Source organism: Oncorhynchus keta, chromosome 5, assembly GCF_023373465.1.
Source record: "Oncorhynchus keta strain PuntledgeMale-10-30-2019 chromosome 5, Oket_V2, whole genome shotgun sequence".
Taxonomy (NCBI): domain Eukaryota; kingdom Metazoa; phylum Chordata; class Actinopteri; order Salmoniformes; family Salmonidae; genus Oncorhynchus; species Oncorhynchus keta.
The window spans coordinates 5,005,325-5,031,365 of record NC_068425.1 but is presented as its reverse complement, the minus strand read 5'-3'; the positions used below and the strand labels follow the sequence as shown (position 1 = coordinate 5,031,365).

Here is a 26,041-nt window from a genome sequence, read left to right as displayed (position 1 = left end):
TGCCTCTACAGCACATAACAAAATAAATGTATGAGTTTCTTTTATAGCCTGTGTTCAATAGACAAAAACTTCAAGCCCAAGATGGGAAGATAAGACAAGAAGGAACTAAGGGTCGCTCAGCAATGAGGAAGTTATTCAAATGAACAGATGATGCAGCAACCACAGACACACAGAGCCTACCACCTACTCATATTTAATGGGGTGAGTTTGAAGTCTAATAATTGGCTGATGCACACACCTATGTTGCAAGTCCCAGGTAGAGTACAAACTTTGCATGAGGCTCAACAATACACAGCTGACCAGCCATATCACCTCTTACTGTACTACAAACATCCTTCTGTCCTCTGTGAAGATGTCCAGCTCTCAAACAACCACCACTAACGGGGCGGTGGTCATCAACCATGTCTACCCCTATGAGAACGGGATGGGGGTTGCAGTGGTCGCATCTGCTCCTCACTGTTTGGAACAGACGGTCTCCTCAGTGTTGGGAAGTTTCCGGGCAGGGCATCCAAAAGCGCTGGGAGTAAGAATTTATGTTTTATATCATTTGAAAATGATTTTTCATTTTGGTTGAATGTATTGGAAGAAGAGAAAAAAATCCTGCTTTGTTTTTCTCTCACAGACCATACAGATCATGATTGGTTTGATAATGCTGTTGACAGGAATCGTGATGAATGCAGGACCACAAGTAGACAATATTGGAGTACTTAGTGGAATATTTGTCTGGGGATCTATCATTGTGAGTGAGCTGCTCTGTCTAATAATATTATTTTTCCATTTTCTGTCTGTCGTGATGCAAACAAAACTAATAATTGAATCATGTCATATTTTGAAAAGAAATGCATTAAAAACATTATAGTATGTGCATTTTTTAAAGTTTTTTTAATTAAATCTTTAATGTATAATGAATGACTTAACAAATTACTTTTATCAATGTATATGTACATGGCTAGTAGGCCTGTGCCGTTTATACACTCATGTATTTCAGTTTCTGTTGACTTCTATGTGGGAGGAATTAAACTTGAATTTGAATTTTGGTCCCACCCTACTCCCTATATAGTACAGTCATTTTGTAGTGTACTATGTAGAGAATAGTGTGCCATTTGGTACGTGGGCTTGTATAATATCTTCCTTGTTCCATCTCAGTATGTAGTTGCAGGCTCTCTAACTGTTGCTGCTGACAACAAACTGAACAAATGTCTGGTCAGTATCAACTATTTTTGCCTCAATAAAGTTTAGGCTTTTGATTTATAAAGTTCCACTCTTTTTCAAAACATAGAATCTACTTCACATATCGGCCCTCATGTTTTCATTCAACCTGTTATTTTTCCTCCCACAACACAAGCAGTGGGGTGGGCACTGGCGATTCAGCAACTGCGAACTGCCCCTTTAATAAAGACTTGCAATAATGATTGTCAACACACTGTATTTCATATTGCATTTCATTCTTCACAACCAATCATTCATTCCTATGTCCTCTTTCTGCTCTGTCCCTTAGGTAAAAGGCTCCCTTGGAATGAATGTTGTCGCCACGGTTACTGCTGTTACTGGCACCATTCTGCATTCTTTAGACAGTGCTGGGATCTTGTTCCGCTACTACTGTGACTATCCAGGCTATCCTTCATACAACACTCCATCCTATATCAACTACCCTCGATCCTATGTCTGTCAACAGTATTGGGTATATACCAAATGCTTATTCCTTTGGTCAGGAGATATTTGTAAAACGGTAAAGGGGAATGTATCATCTATAATTGTATTACTAGACTATTGTACGTACTGTTTAATGTTTTTTATTAGTTTAAATTATACCCCATTTGTAGCATATATGTGACATCTCAAACATGCAAGAAATAGTGAATTAGATGCTATTGAGTTCAATTATACTTCTTGTTAGCCCACACTGAAATGGGAGTCAGAGTTTAATTGTACATAATTGCTCCAAAATGGCGGTGTAGTCTAGTTCACTGCTGTTTCCTGTTCCTCTCTGTCTATAGATCAGGTCCCAGGGAATATCAGGTGTTTTGGCTGTTTTCTCCATGCTGGAGTTCATAGTGTCCATCTGTGTCTCGTCATTCGCCTGCAGAGCTGTCTGCCTGTGTTGCCGTTCCACCCCTGAGGTGAGTCTTTGGACATAGATTTCTAGTTCCGTATACAGTGTGGTCCGAAATGATTGACACCCTTGATAAAAATGAGCAAAAATGACTGTTTAAAATACATCGTATGCGCACAAAAATGTGTACTAATACAATTGCTCAGAGAAAGTTTTTGCTTAACAAGTAATATTTATTTTTCAAACAGGTATGGGTCAAAATTAATGACACAGCTGTTTTCAATACCTCACTGTGCAAGGATAACAGCACTGACTTTTTCTAAAATGTTTTATGATTTGGAGACCCCTTTGGCAGGGATCTTAGACCATTCATCCGTACAGAATCCATCCAGATCATTGATATCCTTCGTCTGCACTTATTTTATGCGGTTGTTTCCTGCTTAATGTATTCTTATTTCAACACCAGACCCACCACTGGTGTGTGTGGCGAAAGAGCTCTATGTTCATGTCATCTGACCAAATCACAGTGTTCAATCCAAGTGCCAATGCTGTTTAGTTAAACTCCAGGCGTTTACATTTGATGGATGACATGAAAATAGCTCATTGAACCCACACACACCAGTGGTGAGTTTGGCATCGAAATGAGAACGCAACAGAAAATAACACCATACATACTGTAAAATATGATAGTGGATCTTTGATGTTATGGGGATAATTTTCTTCCACTGGTCCTGGGCCCCTTGTTAAGGTCAAATGCATCATGAACTTTACCCAGTGTAAGAGCCAATTTGGGTGTATCTTATTTAATAGTATTATTTGGGCAATTACACTACCGACCACTAGGGGAAGACAAATGGTGGTGGTTATCACACCAGGTGATCTATAAAGACACAGGTGTTTGAACATATGGCGGGTGTGTGGATGGTGGGAGAGCTCACGGTTCTTGCTGTTGTTAAGATAATTTCCCGCCACCACAGAGGCCATGAGCTCAAGCCTAGGAAGGCTTTCTGATTCATGGGAGCAACTCTCTCGTTTCCCAGCATGAACAGTAAGATGCACAGTACCAGTCAAAAGTTTGGACACCGACTCATTTCATGGTTTTTCTTTTCTTTTTACTATTTTCTACAATGTATTAAATAACACATATGGAATCATGTAATAACCAAAAAGTGTTAAACAAATCTAAATATATTTTATATTTAATAATCTTCAAAGTAGCCACCCTTTGCCTTGATGACAGCTTTGCACGCCCGTGGCATTCTCTCATCCAGCTTCATGAGGTAGTCACCTGGAATGCATTTTAATTAACAGGTGTGCCTTGTTTAAAGTTAATTTGTGGAATTTATTTCCTTCTTAATGCATTTGAGCCAATCAGTTGTGTTGTGACAAGGTAGATAAAAGACCAAGTCCATATTATGGCAAGAACAGCTCAAAAACAGCTCAAAAAAGAAAAGAGAAACTACTGCCCATTATTACGTTAAGACATGAAGGGCAGTCAATGCGGAAAATGTCAAGAAATGTGAAAGTTTCTTCAAGTGCAGTCACAATCAAGCGCTATAATGAAACTGGCTCTTATGAGGACCGCTACAGGAAAGTTATCAGCCTCAGAAATTGCAGCCCAAATAAATGCTTCACAGAGTTCAGGTAACAGACACATCTCAACATCAACTGCTCAGTGGAGACTGCGTGAATGAGGTCTTCATGGTCATATTGCTGCAAAGAAACCACTACTAAAGGACACCAATAAGAAGAAGAGACTTGCTTGGGTCAAGAAATATGAGCAACGGACATTAGACAGGTGGAAATCTGTCCTTTGGTCTGTCCTTTGGTCCAAATATGAGATTTTTGGTTCCAACTGCTGTGTCTTTGTGAGACGCAGAGTAGGTAAACGGATGATCTCTGCATGTGTGATTCCCACCATGAAGCATGGAGGGGGTGTGATGGTGCTATTCTGGTGACACTGTCAGTGATTTATTTAGAATTCAAGGAACACTTAACCAGTATGGCTACCATAGCATTCTGCAGCAATACGCCATCCCATCTGGTTTGCTCTTAGTAGGACTATCATTTGTTTTTCAATAGGACAATGATCCAACACACCTCCAGGCTGCGTAAGGTCTATTAGACTAAGAAGGAGAGTGATGAAGTGCTGCATCAGATGACCTGACCTCCACAGTCACCTGACCTCACCCCAATTGAGATGGTTTGGGAGGAGTTAATCTGCAGAATGAAGGAAAAGCAGCCAACAAGTGCTCAGCATATGTGGGAACCTCTTCAAGATTGTTGGAAAAGCATTCCTGGTGAAGCTGGTTGAGAGTATGCCAATAGTGTGCAATGCTGTCATCAAAGCAAATGGTGGCTACTTTGAAGAATCTAAAATCTAAAACAAATATTGATGTTTCACACTTTTTTGGTTACTACATGATTCCATTTGTGTTATTTCATAGTTTTGATTATTCTACAATGTAGAAAATAGTCAAAGCCATCCATCCTTGCCATTGCTGTGAAAGAGATTGGGGTATGTCGTTTTCCCAGCTGTTGTAGCAACAGTTTTGGAGTAAGCGGATATAGAAAGCATAAGGGGTCGTATATTAAGCTGGTCACCGAGAGGGTCGTGGCTGATGGGAAAGTTGTTGGAAACCTAACGTGACAAGAAGGGTCAGGTCAGGTCTGTGAGACAGAAAACAGAACAGGAGAACTGGACAGACCTGTTACCAAGATCTGGCTTCTCCAAGCGGGTACAGAGGAACCTGGGAAGAACTCTGAACCACAGAAGAAGTGAAAGAGGATTCAGTCACATTTCACTTTATTGGGTAATTGCTGTTCACCATTAGGGGTCGGTGTGTTGGAGACAATTTGGAAGAAGCTTATGGTGTTATTCGGGCAATTACACTCCCGACCACTAGGGGCAGACAAATGGTGGTGGTAAACACACATCAGGTGATCTTTGGAGACAAAGGTGTTTGAACTAATGGTGTGTGTGGATGGTGAGAGAGCTTACAGTTTCTCCCTCAATAAAATCCACAAAAACTAATACAAGAAAATGCAATGAATGCCAAACAAGATACAAAGGATTACTACAGTCAAAATTCATTTATTCAAGGAAACCACTATTGCTAAGTGTGAGGCGCGTAAAGAGCTATGTCTATTTGCTACCAAACACCCACCTGATGACATTGGCTCCTTAGAAATCTTAGATTTTCCGAAGCAAATTGTCATGACACCAGCACCAGGACATTTTAGAAAGAGGCTCAGTGTCGTTATCCTCACAAGGTGAGATATTGACAGGTATTGGAAACAGTGGTGTCAATCATTTTTACCACTATCTTTTTGAAAGAAAAATCATCTCTTTCACTTTGCAATTGTATTAGTATAAAATAATAGAATTTCTCCATTGTTTTGAGCATACATTATAGCTCAGTGGTCATAATTCATCCCAAAGGTCTTCGATGAAGTTGAGGTCAGGGCTCTGTACAGGCCAGTCAAGTTCTTCCACACCGATCTCGACAAACCATTTCTGTATGGACTTCGCTATGTGCACGGGGGCTTGTCTTGCTGAAACAGAAAAGGCCTTGCCCAAACTGTTCCCACAAAGTCGGAAGCAAAGAATCGTCTAGAATGTCATTGTATGCTGTAGTGTTAAGATTTCCCTTCACTGGAAGTAAGGGGCCTAGCCTGCCCCAAACCATGAAAAACAGCCCCAGACCATTATTCCTCATCCACCAAACTTTACAGTGGGCACAATGCATTCGGGAAGGTACCGACCCTTAGCATTGTGCATGGTGATCTTAGGCTTGTGTGAGGCTGCTCAGCCATAGAAACCATTTCATGAAGCTCGCGACGAACAGTTCTTGTGCTGACATTTCTTCCAGAGCCAGTTTGGAACTCGTGGTTAGTGTTGCAACCGAAGACAGCACTTGGCTAGTATGGCCTACCACTTCGTGGCTGAGCCGTTGTTGCTCATAGACGTTTCTTCTTCACAATAGCAGCACTTACAGTTGATTGGCGAAGCTCTAGCAAGGCAAAAATTTGATGAACCGACTTGTTGAAAAGATGGCATCCTATGAGGGTGCCACGTTGAAAGTCACTGAGCTCTTCAGTAAGGCCATTTTACTGCCAATGTTTGTCTATAGAGATTGCATGGCTGGGTGCTCGATTTTATACACCTGACAGCAAGGGGTATGGCTGAAATAGCCGAATCCACTCATTTGAAGGGGTGTCCACATACTTGTGTATATATATAGTGTATGTTCTGGCAACTGTAAGAGCACTGAGCAGTCATGACACCTGTATATTCAATAATGAATTACTAGAAATGGACTTAAAATTGACATGTCTGTCTTTTAGCAAGTGTTCATCATTGGGAATCAAATACCGGTACCTCATGGCAGCGTGACTCCAGGCAACGCACCTTACCCTCCTCAGATCAACTACGAGGTATGACATCTTTTGGAGGTTGAACTGCAGGGTCACCATATCGTTATCTAAAATTTGAATTAAAAAGATCTCACCAGTGTTGTAGTAACTGAGTTTCTGGGGTAATTTTTTACCTTTCCACTGCGAAAACTTTAATTTCAAATTGTGTAATCACCAAAACATTGGTCACTGTATGAAATTCTGTGGGTCCGTACTTGCGAACATTAGAAAACGTTTGAGTTGAAGTTTAAGCATCGTCCAATTAAAATCGTTAAGGTAGTTGCACGTGATAGAACCAATGTGTATAAACCATGTATGACTGACAGCGGTTGCTTTATTGAAGACACGGCCAAGCCATGGCTGTGCATCTTGGCATTTATTAATGTCTACATTCATTTTTGACATGTTTATTCTATTACAGACACCTTAATGCATACTTTCACATTATATTGTGTGAGCTAAACTTCAAAGCTCTCAATGGCTAATTACAATCCAGGGTTTATATTCATCATTAGATAGAACACTTTCCATCAAAGTTACTAAAACACAACCATTTTCAACTGAGCGATTTGCCCCTGGTGATTTTTGCCATTTGTGACTTTATAATTGTAACCAAACTTAACCTTAGCTCTTGAGAACCCAAGCCCATAGAGCCATAGGGATCTCAGTTGAACAATTGACCACAGCAGGGCCAACGTGTTAAACTTTCCCGATTCTCTGTCTAACTCTTAATAATCAATGCGTGCAAATACGGTTTTGGAAAATTCTACTTTCATATCACCCCAAAATGATTTTACAAATTCAAAAGACACACTTACTCTGCGCCGTTTTAACACAGATTCCCACGGAGGTGTTTTGCATTGCACGTTCTGAGCTAATGGAAACTCGTAAGGAAACAAAGAAACCTTTCACCTGTGTTTTTTCCTTCCCTATATCTGTCTGTCCCCCAGCTCTGTTTCCTGTTTTCACATTAATGCTCGTATGTCGTTTTGTTACCTGTGTGCTGATGCTGTTCCTGTCTTGTTCCTTGTCTGTTCCTCATTAAATGTTTGACACCCTGTACCTGCTTCTCGACTCCAGCGTCGGTCCTTACATTATTATCCCAATGCCCCAGGACACTGCCCTGTGTAGGGTGCCGTCTTTCGGATGGGACGTTAAATGGGTGTCCTGACTCTGAGGTCATTAAAGATCCCATGGCACTTATCGTAAGAGTAGGGGTGTTAACCCCGGTGTCCTGGCTAAATTTCCAATCTGGCCCTCAAACCATCACGGTCACCTAATAATCCCCAGTTTACAATTGGCTCATTAATCCCCCGCCTCTCCCCTGTAACTATTCCCCAGGTCGTTGCTGCAAATGAGAACGTGTTCTCAGTCAATTTACCTGGTAAATAAAAAAATACAAAAATAAAAATATTTATGTGGTACTGACTAAATGAGAAGTCACACAACTATATATTTTTTAAAGTTATGTTTTATTTTCCCAGCATGCTCTACTGCATGTAGATTGGTGGGGGAGGACTTTTTAAAAAAAATATCTGTGTTTTTGCATGTACATTGACTGATTGATTGATTCATCTTGTGCTACACAAAAATAAATAACATAATACATTTTCTAATCTAATCCAATCATTTAGTTTTTTTTGCTCCCATTACTGAAATGGTTGTTCCAGTTTTTTAAATGGCTTAGGTTGTCTCCTAAACCTGTCAGCAGTTATTTATTCAGGTTGCAGGTGATTAAAACTTTAAACTGTTGGATATTGTAACTCTGTAACATCACATTGCAAGCCATCATAATCTGATTAGGAGGTAGGGTGGCAAAAATCTGGTAAATTTCCCAGGTTTTCCAGAAATCTGGGTTGGAATCTGGGAATTTTTGGAATGTTACTGGAAATTTGCAACATTACTTAGTGGCCTGATGTAGCCTGTAAACCATGCATTTGAAATAGGGTAAAGCTAGGCCTCAAAATAAGGCCTTATGTATTTTCATGGTTTAAATATAATGATAACATTTGCCTAGCAACTCACTTGGTGAAGGCCACAGGAGTGAAAATGTTAAATTTAACAACCACGTCTTTGTCACTGACAAATACAGTTGTGGGTGGTCACTCTACAATTCAATTGAAAGGGCACACTGGTAAGGCTTTAGTGGGGGGGCTACTCAGAATTTTCAAGTTGATATAACTCAAATCTGGATCCACTACAGACAACAAAATCAACAAGTAACTGTACTCTAGCATATTAAGTGCAACAGGTTTCTTTAAAAAAAATTGTAATAAGAGCACATTGGGGTTTACAGTTTGTGTTACACAAAAAAACCTCAGTGGAAATGTGCTGTAAAACAGAAAACATTAAGTGTATCTTTTGTATTTCTACATTGTTTTTGGTTGATAATTAAGCTGAGTGTTCACGGTATTCAAAACCGCATCACAATCGAGAATCAATTGTTTGTAGATAGAGCATTTTACACTTGAGAAAATCACCTCAGCTATTCAAAAGGGACATGGAATGACTCCAATGTACATAATTATTTTATTCATTTACCTTTATTTAACTAGGCAAGTCAGTTTAAGAACAAATTCTTATTTACAATGATGGTCTACACCGGCCAAACCCAGACGATGCTGGGCCAATTGTGCGCCGCCCTATGGGACTACCAATCACGGCCAGTTGTGATACAGCTGGATTCGATGCAAGGTGTCTGTAGTCTAACACTGCAACACAGTGCCCCTACTTCCCCCCGTTTGCAAGAAGTGACATCCCAAAAAGCACCCCAAAATTTTACAACCCAAATGGCTCCTATCCTCCCACGTCATGCTAACTGGCTAGCAGAGGGCACTGCAGTGGATAGCAGACATTTTACGGGCTACTGATCAATTCTGCTATTTTGTGTGATTTATTTTTTTACATTGAAGGTAACTTTTGCTGTACATAATGTCTCCGTCATCATTTCCTATGACTAAAAACAGCTTCTGGACATCAGTACAAAGATCAATAACCTCGAATTGGATGGCAATTTCTTCTTCAACAAGTCGGCAGCTCTGGACATTCTGCTTACTCCAGACCAGGCCCCGGGACTGACCATAACTCTATCTTTCTGATTCCTGCTTACAAGCTAAAACTCAAACAGGAAGTACCAGTGACAAGCTTAATATGAAAGTGGTTTGATGAAGCGGATGCTAAGCTACAAGACTATTTTGCTAGCACAGACTGGAATATGTTCCGGAATTCATCGATAACATTGATAAGTTTATCTTCATTAATAAGTGCATTGACAATGTTGTCCCCACAGTGACTGTACGTACATATACCAACCAGAAGCCATGGATTACAGGCAGCATCCATACTGAGCTAAAGGCTAGAGCTACCACTTTCAAGGAGCGGGAAACTAATCCGGGCGCTTTTAAGAAATCCCGCTACCACCTCCTCAAGTCATCAAACAGGCAAACCATCAATACAGGACAGAGATTGAATCTTACTACGCTCTGCAGGGCTTGCAAACTATCATGGGCTACAAAAGGAAACCCAGCCGCAAGCTGCCCAGTGACGCAAGCCTACCAGATTAGCTAAATGCCTTCTATGCTCGCTTCAAGGCAAGAAACACTGAGCCATGCATGAGAGCACCGGCTATTCCAGACTACTGTGTAAGGCCTTTTTAAACAGGTTAACATTCAAAGACGGATTCACAGACGAATTACCAGGGTGCATACTCAGAGCATGTGCTGACCAACTGGCAAATGTCTTCAAATACATTTTCAACCTCTCCCTGACTCGGTCAGTAATACCTACATACCTTGATGCAGACCACCATAGTCCATGTGCCCAAGAACGCCAAGCTAACCTGTCTAAATGACTATTGCCCCTTAGCACTAATATCTGTAGCCATGAAAGGCTTTGAAAAGCGGGCCATGTCTCAAATCAACACCATCATCCCAGACACCCTGGACCCACTCCAATTTGTATACCGTCCCAACAGATACCGCAATCTCTATTCAACACCATAGTGAACTCCAATCTCAGGTCCCTGGGACTGAACACCTCCCTCTGCAACTGGATCCTGGACTTCCAGACGGGCCGCCCCAGGTGGTGAGGGTAGTGAACAACACATCCACCATGCTTACTCTAAACACGGGGGCCCCTCAGGGGTGTGTGCTTAGTCCCCTCCTGTACTCCCTGTTCACCCACAACTGAGTGGCCACACACAACTCCAACACCATTATCACGTTTGCTGATGACACAACGGTGGTAGGCCTGATAACTGACAACGATGAAACGGCCTATAAGGAGAATAGCAGTGACCTGGCAGGACCTCTGTACCAGGCGGTGGTAGAAGAAGGCCTTAAACATAATCAGACTGCAGCCACCCAGGTCATAAACTGTTCTCTCTGTTACCACATGGCAAGCCGTACAGATGCACCATGTCTGGAGCCAACAGGACCCTGAACGGCTTCAACCCCAAGCCATAAGACTGCTAAATAGTTAACCAAATAGCTACCCAAACTATCGGCATTGACCCCCTTTTTCACAAACTCTTTTGACTCATTACATACGCTGCTGCTACTGCTTATTATCTATTGTGTTGCCTAGTTACTTTACCCCTACCTATATGCACATATGTGCCTCAATTACCTCATACCGCTGAACATCGACTGTGCAGGGTACTGGTACCCCGTGTATATAGCCCTGTCATCATTACTCATTCATCGTTTTATTATTTAAAATAATCATATTTATTTTTCTCTCTGCATTGTTGGGAAGACCCCGTAAATAAGCATTTCACTGTTAGTCTACACCTGTTGTTTACGAAGCATGTATCAAATCAAATTAGATTTGATTCTGTCCATAACACTAAAAATAAATATTATGAAAATGAAATGTAAATATTTTTACACAACTTAAACTAAATAAAAACTAACAATAAAGGTCTGAAAATGAACTGAAACTAACTTCAAAATAAACATTAGCGATATAATATCATTGCAAGGATGTGATGATCATGCAATATTGACACTCTACAGGCTCAACCCAGTAAGTAATCAAACAATTTTTAATTTTTTTTTTTTTTTAAATAAAGCACTATATATTGGGAATAGCGTGCCATTTGGGACCTAACTATATTAAGGTCATATATGTCCTGTGTTGTTTTCATTACAGACTGGGAACTACCCAAAGGGTCCTGTGGGAGACGGTATGGGTACAGGGTTTCAACAGAATCCCCTGCCTCCTCAATACACTGCTGTCATCCCTTGAAAATCGGGCCTCCGTGAATACATTGTTCTTTTTCTTGTTGAAATCATGTTCTTATGTAGACCTATGTTTCTGATACAAGCCAGGCAATGGTTAGCAGCACATTACTGATCTGAATAATTTGACGGTTAAATATTGATAGTGTATTGTAATGCAATGTTTCAGTATAATTTTCAGGTTACTATATGATTGATTTTATAACCTCATGTTTTTGTAATTTCTATCTTTCTTTAATTGATATAATTTAATCATAATTTCTTATATAAAGGTATAGCTGATTTATCAACTAAATTCAACCACTGCTATATGACAGAATATGATGATGCATCATTTTTAATAACACACAAATGCATATTTAACTTAATGTCTTGAAACAATAAAACTGACAAAATTATGTTTGTTAGTTTGAAGTCACTTTTATCTTATATACAATGTAATTAATGACATTCATATTTCGGTAAATATTGATCTTTAACGTAATGCTAGACCTAAAAAAATGTATATTTTTGGAGAATTGGTTGAAGGGTCTGAAAACATCCTGATAAGGAGGGAGTGTCTGCAACATTAAAGTTCATGAACAGTCAAAACCATGTGTTTCATGAAATTTTATGATCTTTTAAGAAACCAAAGTATGATGACCAAAGTATGAAAAATGACAGTTGCTTCTACAGTGCTGTGAAAAAGTTTTTTCCCCCTTTCTGATTTTCTCTAATTTTGCATTTTGTTATACCGAATGTTATCAGATCTTCAACCTAGGTCAACTATTCGATAAAGAGAATCTGAAAAAATATATTTTTTAAATACAATATTGTCTCTTATCGATGGCGGTTATGATATTGTTTAGAACCTTTGAGCGTGGCTGAGGTGCACCCACGACCAGCTCGGAAACCAGATTGCATAGCGGAGAAGGTACGGTGGGATTCTAAATGGCCGGGGATCTGTTTGTTAACTTGGCTTTTGAAGACCTTAGAAAGGCATGGTAGGATATATATAGGTCTACAGCAGTTTGGGTCTAGTGTGTCTCCCCCTTTGAAGAGGGGGATGACCGCGGCAGCTTTCCAATCTTTGGGATCTCATACGATACGAAAGAAAGGTTGAACGGGCTAGTAATAGGGGTTGCCACAATTTCGGCTAATTTCGGCTAATTTTAGAAAGAGAGGGTCCAGATTGTCTAGCCCTGAAGATTTGTAGGGGTCTAGATTTTGCAGCTCTTTCAGAACATAAGCTATCTGGATTTGGGTGAAGGAGAAATGGCGGAGGCTTGGGCATGTTGCTGTGGGGGGTGCAGGGCTATTGACCAGGGCAGGGGTGGCCAGGTGGAATGCATGGCCAGTCGTATATCGGTGGTGACAGTGTTCCCTAGCTTCAGTGCAGTGGGCAGCTGGGAGGAGGTGCTCTTATTCTCAATGGACTTTACAGTGTCCCAGAACTTTTTTGAGTTTGTGCTGCAGGATACAAATTTCTGTTTGAAAAAGCTAGCCTTAGCTTTCCTAACTGCCTGTCTAAATTCGTTCCTAACTTCCCTGAAAAGTTGCATTTCATGGGGGCTTTAAAGGTTGCATATTTGTGGGTTTTAAAGGATGAACTGTTCGTTTAAAGTCCTGCCACAACATTTCAATTGGGATTAGGTCTGGACTTTGACTAGCCCATTCAAAAACGTCAAATTTGTTGCTTTTTAACCATTTTCATGTAGACTTGATTGTGAGTTTTGTATCGTTGTCTTGCTGCATGACCCAGCTGTGCTTCAGCTTCAGCTCACATGTAGAATTCTCTGATACGGAGCATAATTCATGGTTCCTTTTATTGAGGCAAGTTTTCCAGGTCCTGAGGCAGCAAAGCATCCCCAATAACAGCTTTTGGGAATGTTTTACTTGTTCTTTACTTTGTCATATAATACCTCTTTTAAAATATGTATGCTTAACTGGAAGGGACTTTTATTACATGCATACTTACCCAGATTGGCCTTTTAACTTCTTTGGGCTGAGATCCCTTAACGGGATCGATATGACAACAGCCAGTGAAAGTGCCGGGCGCTACTCAATACTGTCCCCAGCCATAAGAAGTTTAACATGTATTCTTATGTAATGACTTACCTGAAAACTTATCTGAGATCCAAACTAATGTGTAAACGGTATGTTGCTGCTCTGGAGAGGACCTGTGCGTAATCCTCTCTGCCACACCTGTTGAACAATGGAAACACAAACAACAATAACATTTACATTACATTTACATTTAAGTCATTTAGCAGATGCTCTTATCCAGAGCGACTTACAAATTGGTGCATTCACCTTATGACATCCAACCATTCATTCTACCACTCAAAAATCACAAATTGTCACCCCCCCTATAGTATTCTAAAGAACAAGTTTCCATCCTCTACTTTTATTTTTAATAAAGTTATTTCCCCTAACCCAAAAGTCCCCTTACCCTAAACTGGGTTCGTATCCTATTCCCAACCATTCCCCTTAAACCAGCGTTTCCCAAACTCGGTCCTCGGGAACCAAAGGCCTGCATGTTTTGTTTTTTGCCCTAACAATACACAGCTGATTCAAATTATCAAAGCTTCATGATTAGTTGATTATTTTGGGTCCTGAGGACCGAATTTGGGAAACCCTGCCCTAAACCTAAACCCTTACCCTGAACCGGGTTTGTATGCTCTACCCAATTCCTCCTCTGTTATTTTTGTTTTTACTTGACCTCTTTACATTTTTAATCCATTAAAGTTTGTTGTAATAAAATCAACCCTTGTACCTGTACCTTCACCTGACAGGTACATGGAGAAGAGGGCATGAAGCCATGAGATGTACCTACCAGTTCCAAAGTTTGTCAGCGCATCACAAGAGACGAATATATATATTTGATGCCATTTTAATGGTGTTTTAGTTGATTTGTGCATCACCAAATTTACTTGAGAGGATTTTACTGCAACGCTGCTCACTGAATGCAAGTTGCTTGAAATTTCAAAGGGTTGTCAGTCAGCCTCACTTTTCGGATGCTTGCCTTTTGGTGGATCCATTTGTGGTTTCAAGATGGGTGAGAAAGGAGTTGGATGTAGTTGAATCAGTGAAGGTAACCTGTAGTGGACTTGTGATTTTTGTTTGTGTTACTTCTGGTCAGAGGGAGAAGGTGCTTTGTGTCACTCAATTTGGGTCAAGATCTGTTTCTTGTTTTGCTCTTAGGAATAAGGCACCGCTGAAAGCAGTCATTTCTGGGGTAGCGTTAAGTGTGGAGGTGGAACAATTGAAATGGAAAATTCCTCGTGTTTGTGATGCCTCCTGTCTGGTGCGACGCAGACCAGGTGGGGAGCGTGGTGAAAAATAGGAGTCATTGTCAGTCGTTTTGAGTCAGATTTCTGGTCATGTTGCAGGAGTGTGTAAGCGGGAGATTCCAAGATGTGGGAAGTGCCCTGGAGGGCATGCAACAGAGGATTGTCTAGTTTCGGTGGATAAAGTTGTGTGTGTCAGTTTTAGGGGTGCTCATGTTACTGGGTATTGTAAGTGTCCGGTGTGAGAGGCAGATTGAAGTGACCAGAGCCAGGGTAGTGCAGAGGGTGTCCTATTGTGAGGCAGTGAAGAAAGTGGAGGAGAATGGGTCAAGGCTGAGATCCTGAGAGGATCCCAGTGAGTAGTAGATTTGTGCCAGTACAAAGGGATAGGGTAATGAGTGAGTTATGCTTCAGCAAGGTTGTCTTCTTAGCGTTCATAGCAATGGTTATCAACTGTACCACAGAAATGGAAAGTAAATCACAGAAAATAGATGTTGTGGTGGCAACTTGCAGAGAAGTATTTGGGTATATGAGATTTGACTTCAGAAGAGTTACAGGGTTTGTTGAGGGGTGGTGTCCCGTCCTCTCAGGCCATTGGCAAGGGTAGACGCAGGAAGGGTCAAAGTAGTGGAATACGGTAGTGGGTTTTAATGAGTGTAGGTGACCACTGCAGAGATGTACCTGGGTGTAGGGCTGTGGCAGTCATGAAATTTTGTCAACCGGTGATTGTCAAGCAAATAACTGCATGTCTCATGGTAATTGACCATAATTAACATAAACACATTTAGCATCTCCTGGCTTCCAGCCTACAAGTCACTGATGCAGACCTTTGGAATATCTACATTTTAAAAAGTCTAAAAAATACATGTAATATAGCCTACACCATCACAATAAATACATTTGCATATTAGCAGACAAGATTTTCTTAGAATTGCGCAGCATTATTTGATATTATTGTATAGTATTTAGAATACAATTGAACAAAGCTGAGAAAAATATAAATAATATTTTCTTCAAATGATTTGAGGGTGTGCGCACATGTGCACATGTGGCTATTCTGTGTTGAGTGGTTAACAAAGAGAAAGGTACTCCTATATGCTTAATTTAGAGTTATTTATGTAACTTTAGTTGTGATACAAACACTGGGCTATAGATTTTTAATACATTCTAAGGCTGCATGATGCAACTCTCATGATGATTTGAAAAAATACGCATGAAAGGCATGAGCTCTGCATTGTTTTTTGTACAGGCTGTATACACTTCATTAGTCTCTAATTCACAATTTGTCAAGCACTTGATAATGCCTAAAATTTCACAACGGCATCCCCTTTGTGTGGCCGTACTGCCCCCTAAAAAGGTCCATGCCTTTTGCGGCCTTTGGCCGTTGTGCCCTCGGGCTGAATATAATAACTATAATTCCCTTCTCCAGGCTGCATGCTGCGTGCTCCGAAGAACCTCACACTCACATGGCTCTCCGTGGGTATTTCTCACAGGCTACAAGTGAAGACAGACACATCCGGGACGCAACTTCACCCGTTCTTATCCAATTCCGAGGCGCATATTGAAGATATTGGAAGAACTGTGCACATTTACTTTTCGTCAGCCAACAAGATGAGTAGGCCTAACGAACAGCAAAATCACTAGCCTATGTCAATCTACTATCCCCCAAAGTACAAAAGTTGACCTATTCTGTGCGGGAAATAAATATTCCAAACATAGTTTGGGATGCGATAGATCCCAAATTAATACCACCACTAGCATAAAAAAATAATAATTATGCAATGAGGCTGACGCAACATATCAGAAGGTTTAGCTTAACGTTGATAAACTATTAGGCTTTTTCTTCACATTATAAGCGAAAATATTGGAAATTGCGAGTTGGATGACCATTCAAAACGTATTTTCCCAGTCGGTGGTAATTTTTTTCAGAGTTCCCAGTTGTTTTGAACTCACTGAAGTCAGGTCTCCCAGTTCCGATGTGTTTATCATTTTCAACTTGGAAAAGAGACCCTTAATACCAGACTTGGACCACACACCCACTCCACTGAATAGCAGGCTAGTGATTGCTTCGCAACGCTTGCAATTAGCCACTGATTCCTTCCAAACCACTCATTGTTGAATTTGCGATTTCCGACTTGTTGTTTAATGTATAATCTATAATCTCTCTTCATAATTTCTCTTCACATGTGTAACGGTGGGTGAGTGATGGGTGAGGAGTCAAAGGCAGAGAGCAAAGTAAACGGGAAAAAAACACTTTAATGTCCTTAACAAAGTAACAGGTCCAAACATGGGTGAATGCCCTAAAACACAGGTGCAAAACAAACCCTAAACATAGTTACACAAACCCGGACAGCGAAAACCCAAAACCGACGATACACCACAAACATAACAAACACAACAAACCCGCACAAACACCAGCGGGCAAAACAACCTTAAATAACACCCATCCCAAAACCCCAACAAGGAACAGGTGAAAACAATTAGACAAAAACAAACGAAAAGGAAAAAGGCAGCTAATAGGACCTACTGAAGAGATGAGTCTTCAGTAAAGACTTAATGAATGAGACCGAGTCTGCGTCTCTCAGATGGGTAGGCAGACCATTCCATAAAAATGGAGCTCTAGAGGAGAAAGCCCTGCCTCCAGCTGTTTGCTTAGAAATTCTAGGGACAATTAAGGAGGCCTGCATCTTGTGACTGTAGCGTACGTGTAGGTATGTACGACAGGACCAAATCAGAAAGATAGGTAGGAGCAAGCCCATGTAATGCTTTGTAGATTAGCAGTAAAACCTTGAAATCAGCCCTGGCCTTCAACAGGAAGCCAGTGCAAGGAGGCTAGCACTGGAGTAATAAACTGAAGTTTATTTAGTGCTTTATCCGGGTAGCCGGAATGTAGAGCATTCCAGTAGTCTAAACTAGAAGTAACAAAAACATGGATACATTTTTCTGCATCATTTTTGGACAGAAAATGTCTGATTTTTGCAATGTTACATAAACGGAAAAAAGCTGTCATTGAAACAGTCTTGATATGTTCATCAACAGAGAGATCAGGGTCCAGAGTAATGCCGAGGTCCTTCACAGTTTTATTTGATTCGACTGTAAAACCATCAAGATTAATTGTCAGATTCAACAGAAGATCTCTTTGTTTCTTGAAACCTAGAACAAGCATCTCTGTTATATCCGAGTTTAAAAGTAGAAAGTTTGCAGTCATCCACTTCCTTATGTCTGAAACACAGGCTTCCAGCGAGGGCAATTTTGGGGCTTCACCATGTTTCATTGAAATGTACAGCCGTGTGTCATCCGCTTAGCAGTGAAAGTTAACATTATGTTTTCGAATGACATCATCAAGAGGTAAAATATATAGTGAAAACTTTAAACATTGCCACTTTAAATAATGCCACTTACTAAATAATGCTTACATATCTTACCTTACTCATATCACATGTATATACTGTATTTTATACCATCTATTTCACCTTGCCTTGCCATCGCTCATCCAGATATATATATGTAAATATTCTCATTCACCCCTTTAAATGTGTGTGTATTAGCTGTTTGTAGGGTGAATTGTTAGATTACTTGTTAGATGTTACTGCTGTCGTGTCTTTGGCTATGCCGGATCAAGTGATATGACATGCTATTCTATAAAATAATTTATCCGTAATTAATATTACCTGATTGAGCTAATCATGTAAATGAAATTAACTAGAGAGTCGGGGTGTCACGTTCTGACCTTAGTTACTTTGTGATATCTTTGTTTTAGTATGGTCAGGGCGTGAGTTGGGTGGGCAGTCTATGTTCTTTTTTTCTATGATTTGGTATTTTTGTGTTTGGCCTGGTATGGTTCTCAATCAGAGGAGGCTGTCAATCGTTGTCCCTGATTGAGAACCATACTTAGGCAGCCTGTTTTTCAACCTTGAGTTTGGGTGATTATTTTCTCTTTCGTATCTGTACCAGACAGAACTGTTTCGGTTTCATTTCGTTCTCTTGTTGGTTTTGTATTTTAGTGTTCTGAGTGCTATTAAAGAATATGAACACTTACCACGCTGCGCATTGGTCATCACCTTCTTCCACCAACGACCATTACACGGGGCACCACGAAAGAATATTGAGAGCTGTTATCTTCCGAATAAACTCTTAAAGACCTAGTAATATTTGACATCAATAGCAGTCAATATTAATCGTCATCTTAATTCAGACTAATCTGAAAGTAGTCAATTCTTGGTTATCTGCACGAACCCTGGCTCACAAGTTGAATCAGCAATACAAAATCGGGTTTTATTATTTATTTACTAAATACCTAACTAATCACACTGTCACATTCTGACCTTTATTTCCTTTGTTTTGTATTTATTTAGTATGGTCAGGGCGTGAGTTGGGTGGGCAGTCTATGTTTGTTTTTCTATGATTTGGGGATTTGTATGTTTTCGGCCTAGTATGGTTCTCAATCAGAGGCAGGTGTCATTAGTTGTCTCTGATTGAGAATCATACTGAGGTAGCCTGGGTTGCACTGTTTGTCTGTGTGTGATTGTCTATGCTAGTTGCTTGTGTCAGCACAGGTCTCATTTGTAGCTTCACGGTCGTTATTGGTTTATTGTTTTTGTATGAAGTGTTCAGTACTTTCTTTAATTAAATATTCACCATGAACACATACCACGCCACATTTTGGTCCTCTGATCCTTCTCGCCTCTCGTCTTCAGATGAAGAGGAAGAAGACCGTGACACACACAGAATTACATATACACATAATTAAATCATAACTGGATTACAAAATACGTCATAAAGGAAAACGTCCCTAGCGGGCGGAACAGATATGTTGTTACACAAAAGAAAAGGGGCTGTGTTTGAGTGAAAGAGCGGGAAGACTGAGGAACAAAGGGAAGAAACTGTGCTATCGTAAATACAGTATCTTATGCATTCTAAATTACCGCCCATTTGAAAAAGGAAAATGCAATAACTATTTACTCTGAGCTGTACTTCAGTAGGTTGGTGGTAGATGGAAGGCTCTGTTGCCCAACCGAGTCCTTTGAAGAATGTATCTGGTGGTTAATTGGATACGTTGTAGTAAAGTCGTTGTGTGATAGACGGGATACTCTGTCTGTTCCTTCCTAACCCTCGTTTGCATCTGCTGTTGCTAACTCAACAGCTAGGAGGTATCAATTCTGTAGTGAACAAGAGTTCAAAGTTCATACCATTCGCAACCAAAGCTCACGCTGATGTTGGCTTCATTCTGTAGTTATTATCTGCACCATTCTGACATAGGACCGTCGTCCTCACATCCTCAGAACAGGAGGTTATTTTGTCGTCAAGGGCTTATATAGGAAGGGAGAGGAGGGTGTGTTTGAAAAGTTTTATAGGCCATGTCCCTTCACAGGGGCGGGCCACTGATTGAGCAGAGCCCTATCTTATGTTTGTCATCTTATCATTGATGAGAATGTCTCAGATGACAACCGAACTGACATCATATTCATTAAGTACCACCGCATATGTTCCATTGTTCGGATTGCCAGAATATAGGTCATTTCCCCCCACCTTCTGATGTTCCCAGAATCTCTATGTTAATCAAGGGTTTTGCAAATGTAACATCAGTAGGGTAGAGAGAGGGAAAAGGGGGGAAGAGGTATTTATGGCTGTCATAAACCTAGCCTCCAGGCCAACGTCATGACACTGCACTGTTGTAACTAGAAGCACAAGCATTTCGCTACACTCGCATTAACATCTGCTAACCATGTGTATGTGACCAATAAAGTTTTTTGTGGGGGGGTTGATTTGGACAGTTGGAAATTGGATTTGAATATTGAAACAATGTTGCAAATCTTAGAGAGACAGATAGTAAGGTTTATACAAATCTCCGCTGTTAAAAACGAAATGTTAGTCTAATCGTATTGTGAGATATTGTCTAGATGATTTTTACAGTGGAGATCAAGTTCACAGCATTGACCGACACTGATGCCTTTTGGACATCTTAGATGTCTTTTTTGGTGCCATCTGGACAGGTCTTGATTTCCTTATCCACGGATGTTGGTTTTTGGTCCAAATCTGAACAAATCATAGGGGTCTGTGTTTGGTTCAGATTTTGTCCGGTCTGGGCCAGTCTTGATTTGGCCCAAACGTAGAGGTCTATTAATGATGTATTTTCAACTTTCAATCAGAACCGAAAATGAACCTGATTTCAACATCTGGAGAATACTTTTTTCACCTTTTAGAAATTGACTTCAACGTCTGGAAAAATACGTATTTTAGACGTCTTTTTAACGTAATTTTGCTTACTGGGACTATTCTCGTAAAGGGCGGAAAAGTAGTCATCTCGTCTAGGGTGGCAGAGTGGCCAGTACTCTACAGTCATATGTGCACTTTCACTTTCCAAAAGTAATTTGAAGTGGCCTTCCGTGCTGGCAGGAGATCTATTTTTTTTTCTCGAAAATAACAATAACAACATGTTGTAGGCCTACAGCTGAAAACTTTTTGATTACGTCCATCGTCCAAACTGGAATGTAGACTATTTTCGTCTCGAATGCTTTTGCGTGTCTATCGTCTGAATGAATCTATCCACCCTGGGCCTGTATTGAAATGTAAATAGCCTACAATCATACTTTCATTTCTGAATCTATATGTGCAACCCAATATGAACCGGTTCGTTAATTATTAAACTGTTAATAATATTCAGTCATCTGGTAAATATAGCATTTTTTTTTCAACAAAGAAAACTGAATTGAAGAGGTGGACTGCATTTGCGATCGGCGCCAATGGACCCGTTGGATTTTTTGACCGATGAAGAGTTACTGCGGTTTTTTCCGCTGTAGTAGAACAGAAATGTCGTGCATGGAGCAACCACACACCTTTCTTAACCAGCTCCGAGACCACCACTTCATTCCAGAGAAAATGCACAAGGTGAGCAATAGTGACCGCAACATTTCTATAGACATATCCGCCTGCCCACTCAAAGGATCAATTTAATCTCATCTGTCACAATACCGAAAAACAACTTTTGTAAACCGACTTCTGTAAGCTAAAAAAAACAAATAAATAGTTGAAATGTTTAGATATTTTGTTGAATGTTTAAGGGTCGAGTTTACATATGTGCCTTAATTTTCAATACATTTACTTTAAAGGGGTCATTATGTATTTTACGTAATATATTGGCAGCTCGGGGGCAAGTAAAATGATGTATTTAATATTAAAGTACACCTACTGTAATATAAATACAGTATCATAGCAAGTACCGTGTAATGACACAGTACATTACCTTAAAATCGACTGTATTAGGTCTATACTGTAAAAAAAAGTAAATGCTACAATCATTGAAATTAATGAATGATTGGATGAATTAATTACATTTATTGAGGTGAGGGTTTATATTTCACAGTATTTTACTGTAATTACAAGAGATTGGTGCAAGATTTGACCAAATATTTAGGAAGAGGTCATCATCTGAGGAAGTCTGTGAAGGAAGAAACCTAATTGAAAGTGACAATGTCTGAAAAACAGATTTTCACCAAGTCAAATACATGTATTGTGTTAGAGGTATCATAATACTTGTATCTAAACCAAAGTAGATCATTACAAGATTGTTCTATACAGCACATTAGTTGGGGTCTCTGTAAGCTTCAATATGAGTTCCTAAACCTAGCATAAAAGTGTATCCTAGCTAATTATGTGACACGGGCTAATTGAGTGACTGTCAGTGAGTGACATAATGAGGAAATCTGCTGATGCACAACCAAGTTTCGAAATTGCATCTTGTGTGCTATTCTACTATTCTAAATCTCAACAGTAAGTTGAGACCCCGACCGAGTCCCCCCCCAAAAAAGTGTATATTTGTTTAAATAAAAAAAAACATATCTACAACTGCATATCTCAGCACAAATACCCATATGAACCAGGTTTACAACAGTGGCCATGTCTCAATACTCTGATAAACCCGGGACCCTTGTGACTATTCAGCAAAACTCACATAAGGTATACCATTGTGTAAGAGACACTAAACAAACATTTCATACCTCTGTGTCCGCATACATTTGAAGTCGGAAGTTTACTTACACCGTAGCCAAATACATTTAAACTCAGTTTTTCACAATTCCTAACATTTAATCCAAGTAAAAAAATCCCTGTCTTAGGTCAGTTAGGATCACCACTTTATTTTAAGAATGTTAAATGTCAGAATAATAGTAGAGAGAATTATTTAGTTCAGGTTTTATTTATTTCATCACATTCCCAGTGGGTCACTATTTGCACTTTTCACACCAAAGTACGTTCATCTCTAGGAGACAGAACACGTCTCCTTCCTGAGCGGTATGGCGTGGTCCCATGGTGTTCATACTTGCGTACTATTGTTTGTACAGATGAATGTGGTACCTTCAGGCGTTTGGAAATTGCTCCCAAGGATGAACCAGACCCTTGGAGGTCTAAAATGTCTGAGGTCTCAGCTGATTGATGTCAAGCAAAGAGGCATTGAGTTTGAAGGTAGGCCTTAAAATACATCCACAGGTACACCTCCAATTGACTCAAATTATGTCAATTAGCCTACCAGAAGCTTCTAAAGCCATGGCATAATTGTCTGGAATTTTCCAAGTTGTTTAAATGCACAGTCAACTTAGTGTATGTAAACTTCTGACCCACTGGAATTGTGATACAGTGAATTATAAGTGAAATAATCTGTCTGTAAACAATTGTTGGAAAAATTACTTGCGTCATGCACAAAGTAGATGTCCTAACCAACTTGCCAAAACTATAGTTTGTTAAAAAGAAATTTGTGGAGTGGTTGAAAAACAAGTATTAATGGCTTCAACCTAAGTGTATGTAATCTTATTCCTTCTTCAACTGTATGTAGCTACGGCCCTACTAATATAATAATAATATATGCCATTTAGCTGACGCTTTTATCCAAAGCGACTTACAGTCATGTGTGCATACATTCTACGTATGGGTGGTCCCGGGAATCGAACCCACTACCCTGGCGTTACAAGCGCCATGCTCTACCAACTGAGCCACAGAAGGACCACTATGCAGGGGTAGACCTGCTTTACAGTTTAGGAGTAAACATCAAATCAAATCAAATGTATTTATATAGCCCTTCGTACATCAGCTGATATCTCAAAGTGCTGTACTGAAACCCAGCCTAAAACCCCAAACAGCAAGCAATGCAGGTGTAGAAGCACGGTGGCTAGGAAAAACTCCATAGAAAGGCCAAAACCTAGGAAGAAACCTAGAGAGGAACCAGGCTATGTGGGGTGGCCAGTCCTCTTCTGGCTGTGCCGGGTGGAGATTATAACAGAACATGCCCAAGATGTTCAAATGTTCATAAATGACCAGCATGGTCATATAATAATAAGGCAGAACAGTTGAAACTGGAGCAGCATTACGGTCAGGTGGACTGGGGACAGCAAGGAGTCATCATGTCAGGTAGTCCTGGGGCATGGTCCTAGGGCTCAGGTCCTCCGAGAGAGAGAAAGAAAGAGAGAAGGAGAGAATTAGAGGACGCACACTTAGATTCACACAGGACACCGAATAGGACAGGAGAAGTACTCCAGATATAACAAACTGACCCTAGCCCCCCGACACATAAACTACTGCAGCATAAATACTGGAGGCTGAGACAGGAGGGGTCAGGAGACACTGTGGCCCCATCCGAGGACACCCCCGGACAGGGCCAAACAGGAAGGATATAACCCCACCCACTTTGCCAAAGCACAGCCCCCACACCACTAGAGGGATATCTTCAACCACCAACATACCATCCTGAGACAAGGCTGAGTATAGCCCACAAAGATCTCCGCCATGGCACAACCCAAGGGGGGGCGCCAACCCAGACAGGAGGACCACATCAGTGAATCAACCCACTCAGGTGACGCCCCCCTTCCAGGGACGGCATGAGAGAGCCCCAGTAAGCCAGTGACTCAGCCCCTGTAATAGGGTTAGAGGCAGAGAATCCCAGTGGAAAGAGGGGAACCGGCCAGGCAGAGACAGCAAGGGCGGTTCGTTGCTCCAGAGCCTTTCCGTTCACCTTCCCACTCCTGGGCCAGACTACACTCAATCATATGACCCATTGAAGAGATGAGTCTTCAGTAAAGACTTAAAGGTTGAGACCGAGTTTGCGTCTCTGACATGGGTAGACAGACCGTTCCATAAAAATGGAGCTCTATACGAGAAAGCCCTGCCTCCAGCTGTTTGCTTAGAAATTCTAGGAACAATTAGGAGGCCTGCGTCTTGTGACCATAGCGTACGTGTAGGTATATACGGCAGGACCAAATCAGAGAGATAGGTAGGAGCAAGCCCATGTAATGCTTTGTAGGTTAGCAGTAAAACCTTGAAATCAGCCCTTGCTTTGACAGGAAGCCAGTGTAGAGAGGCTAGCACTGGAGTAATATGATCAAATTTTGGGGTTCTAGTCAGGATTCTAGCAGCCGTATTTAGCACCAACTGAAGTTTATTTAGTGCTTTATCCGGGTAGCCGGAAATTAGAGCATTGCAGTAGTCTAACCTCGAAGTGACAAAAGCATGGATTAATTTTTCTGCATCATTTTTGGACAGAAAGTTTCTGATTTTTGCAATGTTACGTAGATGGAAAAAAGCTGTCCTTGAAATGGTCTTGATATGTTCATCAAAAGAGAGATCAGGGTCCAGAGTAACGCCAAGGTCCTTCACAGTTTTATTTGAGACGACTGTACAACCATTAAGATTAATTGTCAGATTCAACAGAAGATCTCTTTGTTTTTTGGGACCTAGAACAAGCATCTCTGTTTTGTCCGAGTTTAAAAGTAGAACGTTTGCAGCCATCCACTTCCTTATGTCTGAAACACATGCTTCTAGCAAGGGCAATTTTGGGGCTTCACCATGTTTCATTGAAATGTACAGCTGTGTGTCATCCGCATAGCAGTGAAAGTTAACATTATGTTTTCGAATATCATCCCCAAGAGGTAAAATATATAGTGAAAACAATAGTGGTCCTAAAACGGAACCTTGAGGAACACCGAAATTTACAGTTGATTTGTCAGAGGACAAACCATTCACAGAGACAAACTTATATCTTTTCGACAGATAAGATCTAAACCAGGCCAGAACTTGTC

General features: G+C 40.5%; 2 protein-coding genes across 10 annotated transcripts in view; both read left to right on the top strand.

The window, feature by feature from the left end:
- Positions 1 to 206: 206 nt before the first annotated feature.
- Positions 207 to 12,107, top strand: LOC118384362 (membrane-spanning 4-domains subfamily A member 4A-like). The gene is made up of 7 exons (XM_052518560.1): positions 207 to 523; positions 623 to 739; positions 1,147 to 1,203; positions 1,499 to 1,681; positions 1,998 to 2,120; positions 6,401 to 6,490; positions 11,621 to 12,107. The coding sequence occupies exons 1-7, from the start codon at positions 275 to 277 to the stop codon at positions 11,714 to 11,716; spliced, it is 915 nt and encodes a 304-aa protein (XP_052374520.1). The 5' UTR covers positions 207 to 274; the 3' UTR covers positions 11,717 to 12,107.
- Positions 12,108 to 21,285: 9,178 nt separating this feature from the next.
- The window catches only part of LOC118384359 (nuclear body protein SP140-like protein), a 241,315-nt gene continuing 236,559 nt past the window's right edge, over positions 21,286 to 26,041 (top strand). For 5 of the 9 annotated variants that reach the window (XM_035770824.2, XM_052518543.1, XM_052518549.1 and 2 more), the window contains exon 1: positions 21,286 to 21,866. In XM_035770824.2, coding sequence (XP_035626717.1) covers positions 21,747 to 21,866 — 120 coding nt within the window. In that variant the 5' untranslated portion in view covers positions 21,286 to 21,746. Of the gene's footprint in view, positions 21,867 to 23,317; positions 23,439 to 26,041 lie in introns of all 9 variants that reach the window. The other 4 variants (XM_052518547.1, XM_052518548.1, XM_052518546.1 and 1 more) reach the window with 3 other exon arrangements.

What these genes read in the sequence shown, in the direction of transcription:
- LOC118384362 (XM_052518560.1), top strand. Translation starts at nt 275, where the DNA reads ATGAGGCTCAACAATACACAGCTGACCAGCCATATCACCTCTTACTGT. An exon ending in ACAAACTGAACAAATGTCTG is followed by an intron (nt 1,204 to 1,498) that starts GTCAGTATCAAC and finishes TCTGTCCCTTAG; the next exon opens with GTAAAAGGCTCCCTTGGAAT. An exon ending in ATGTCTGTCAACAGTATTGG is followed by an intron (nt 1,682 to 1,997) that starts GTATATACCAAA and finishes CTCTGTCTATAG; the next exon opens with ATCAGGTCCCAGGGAATATC.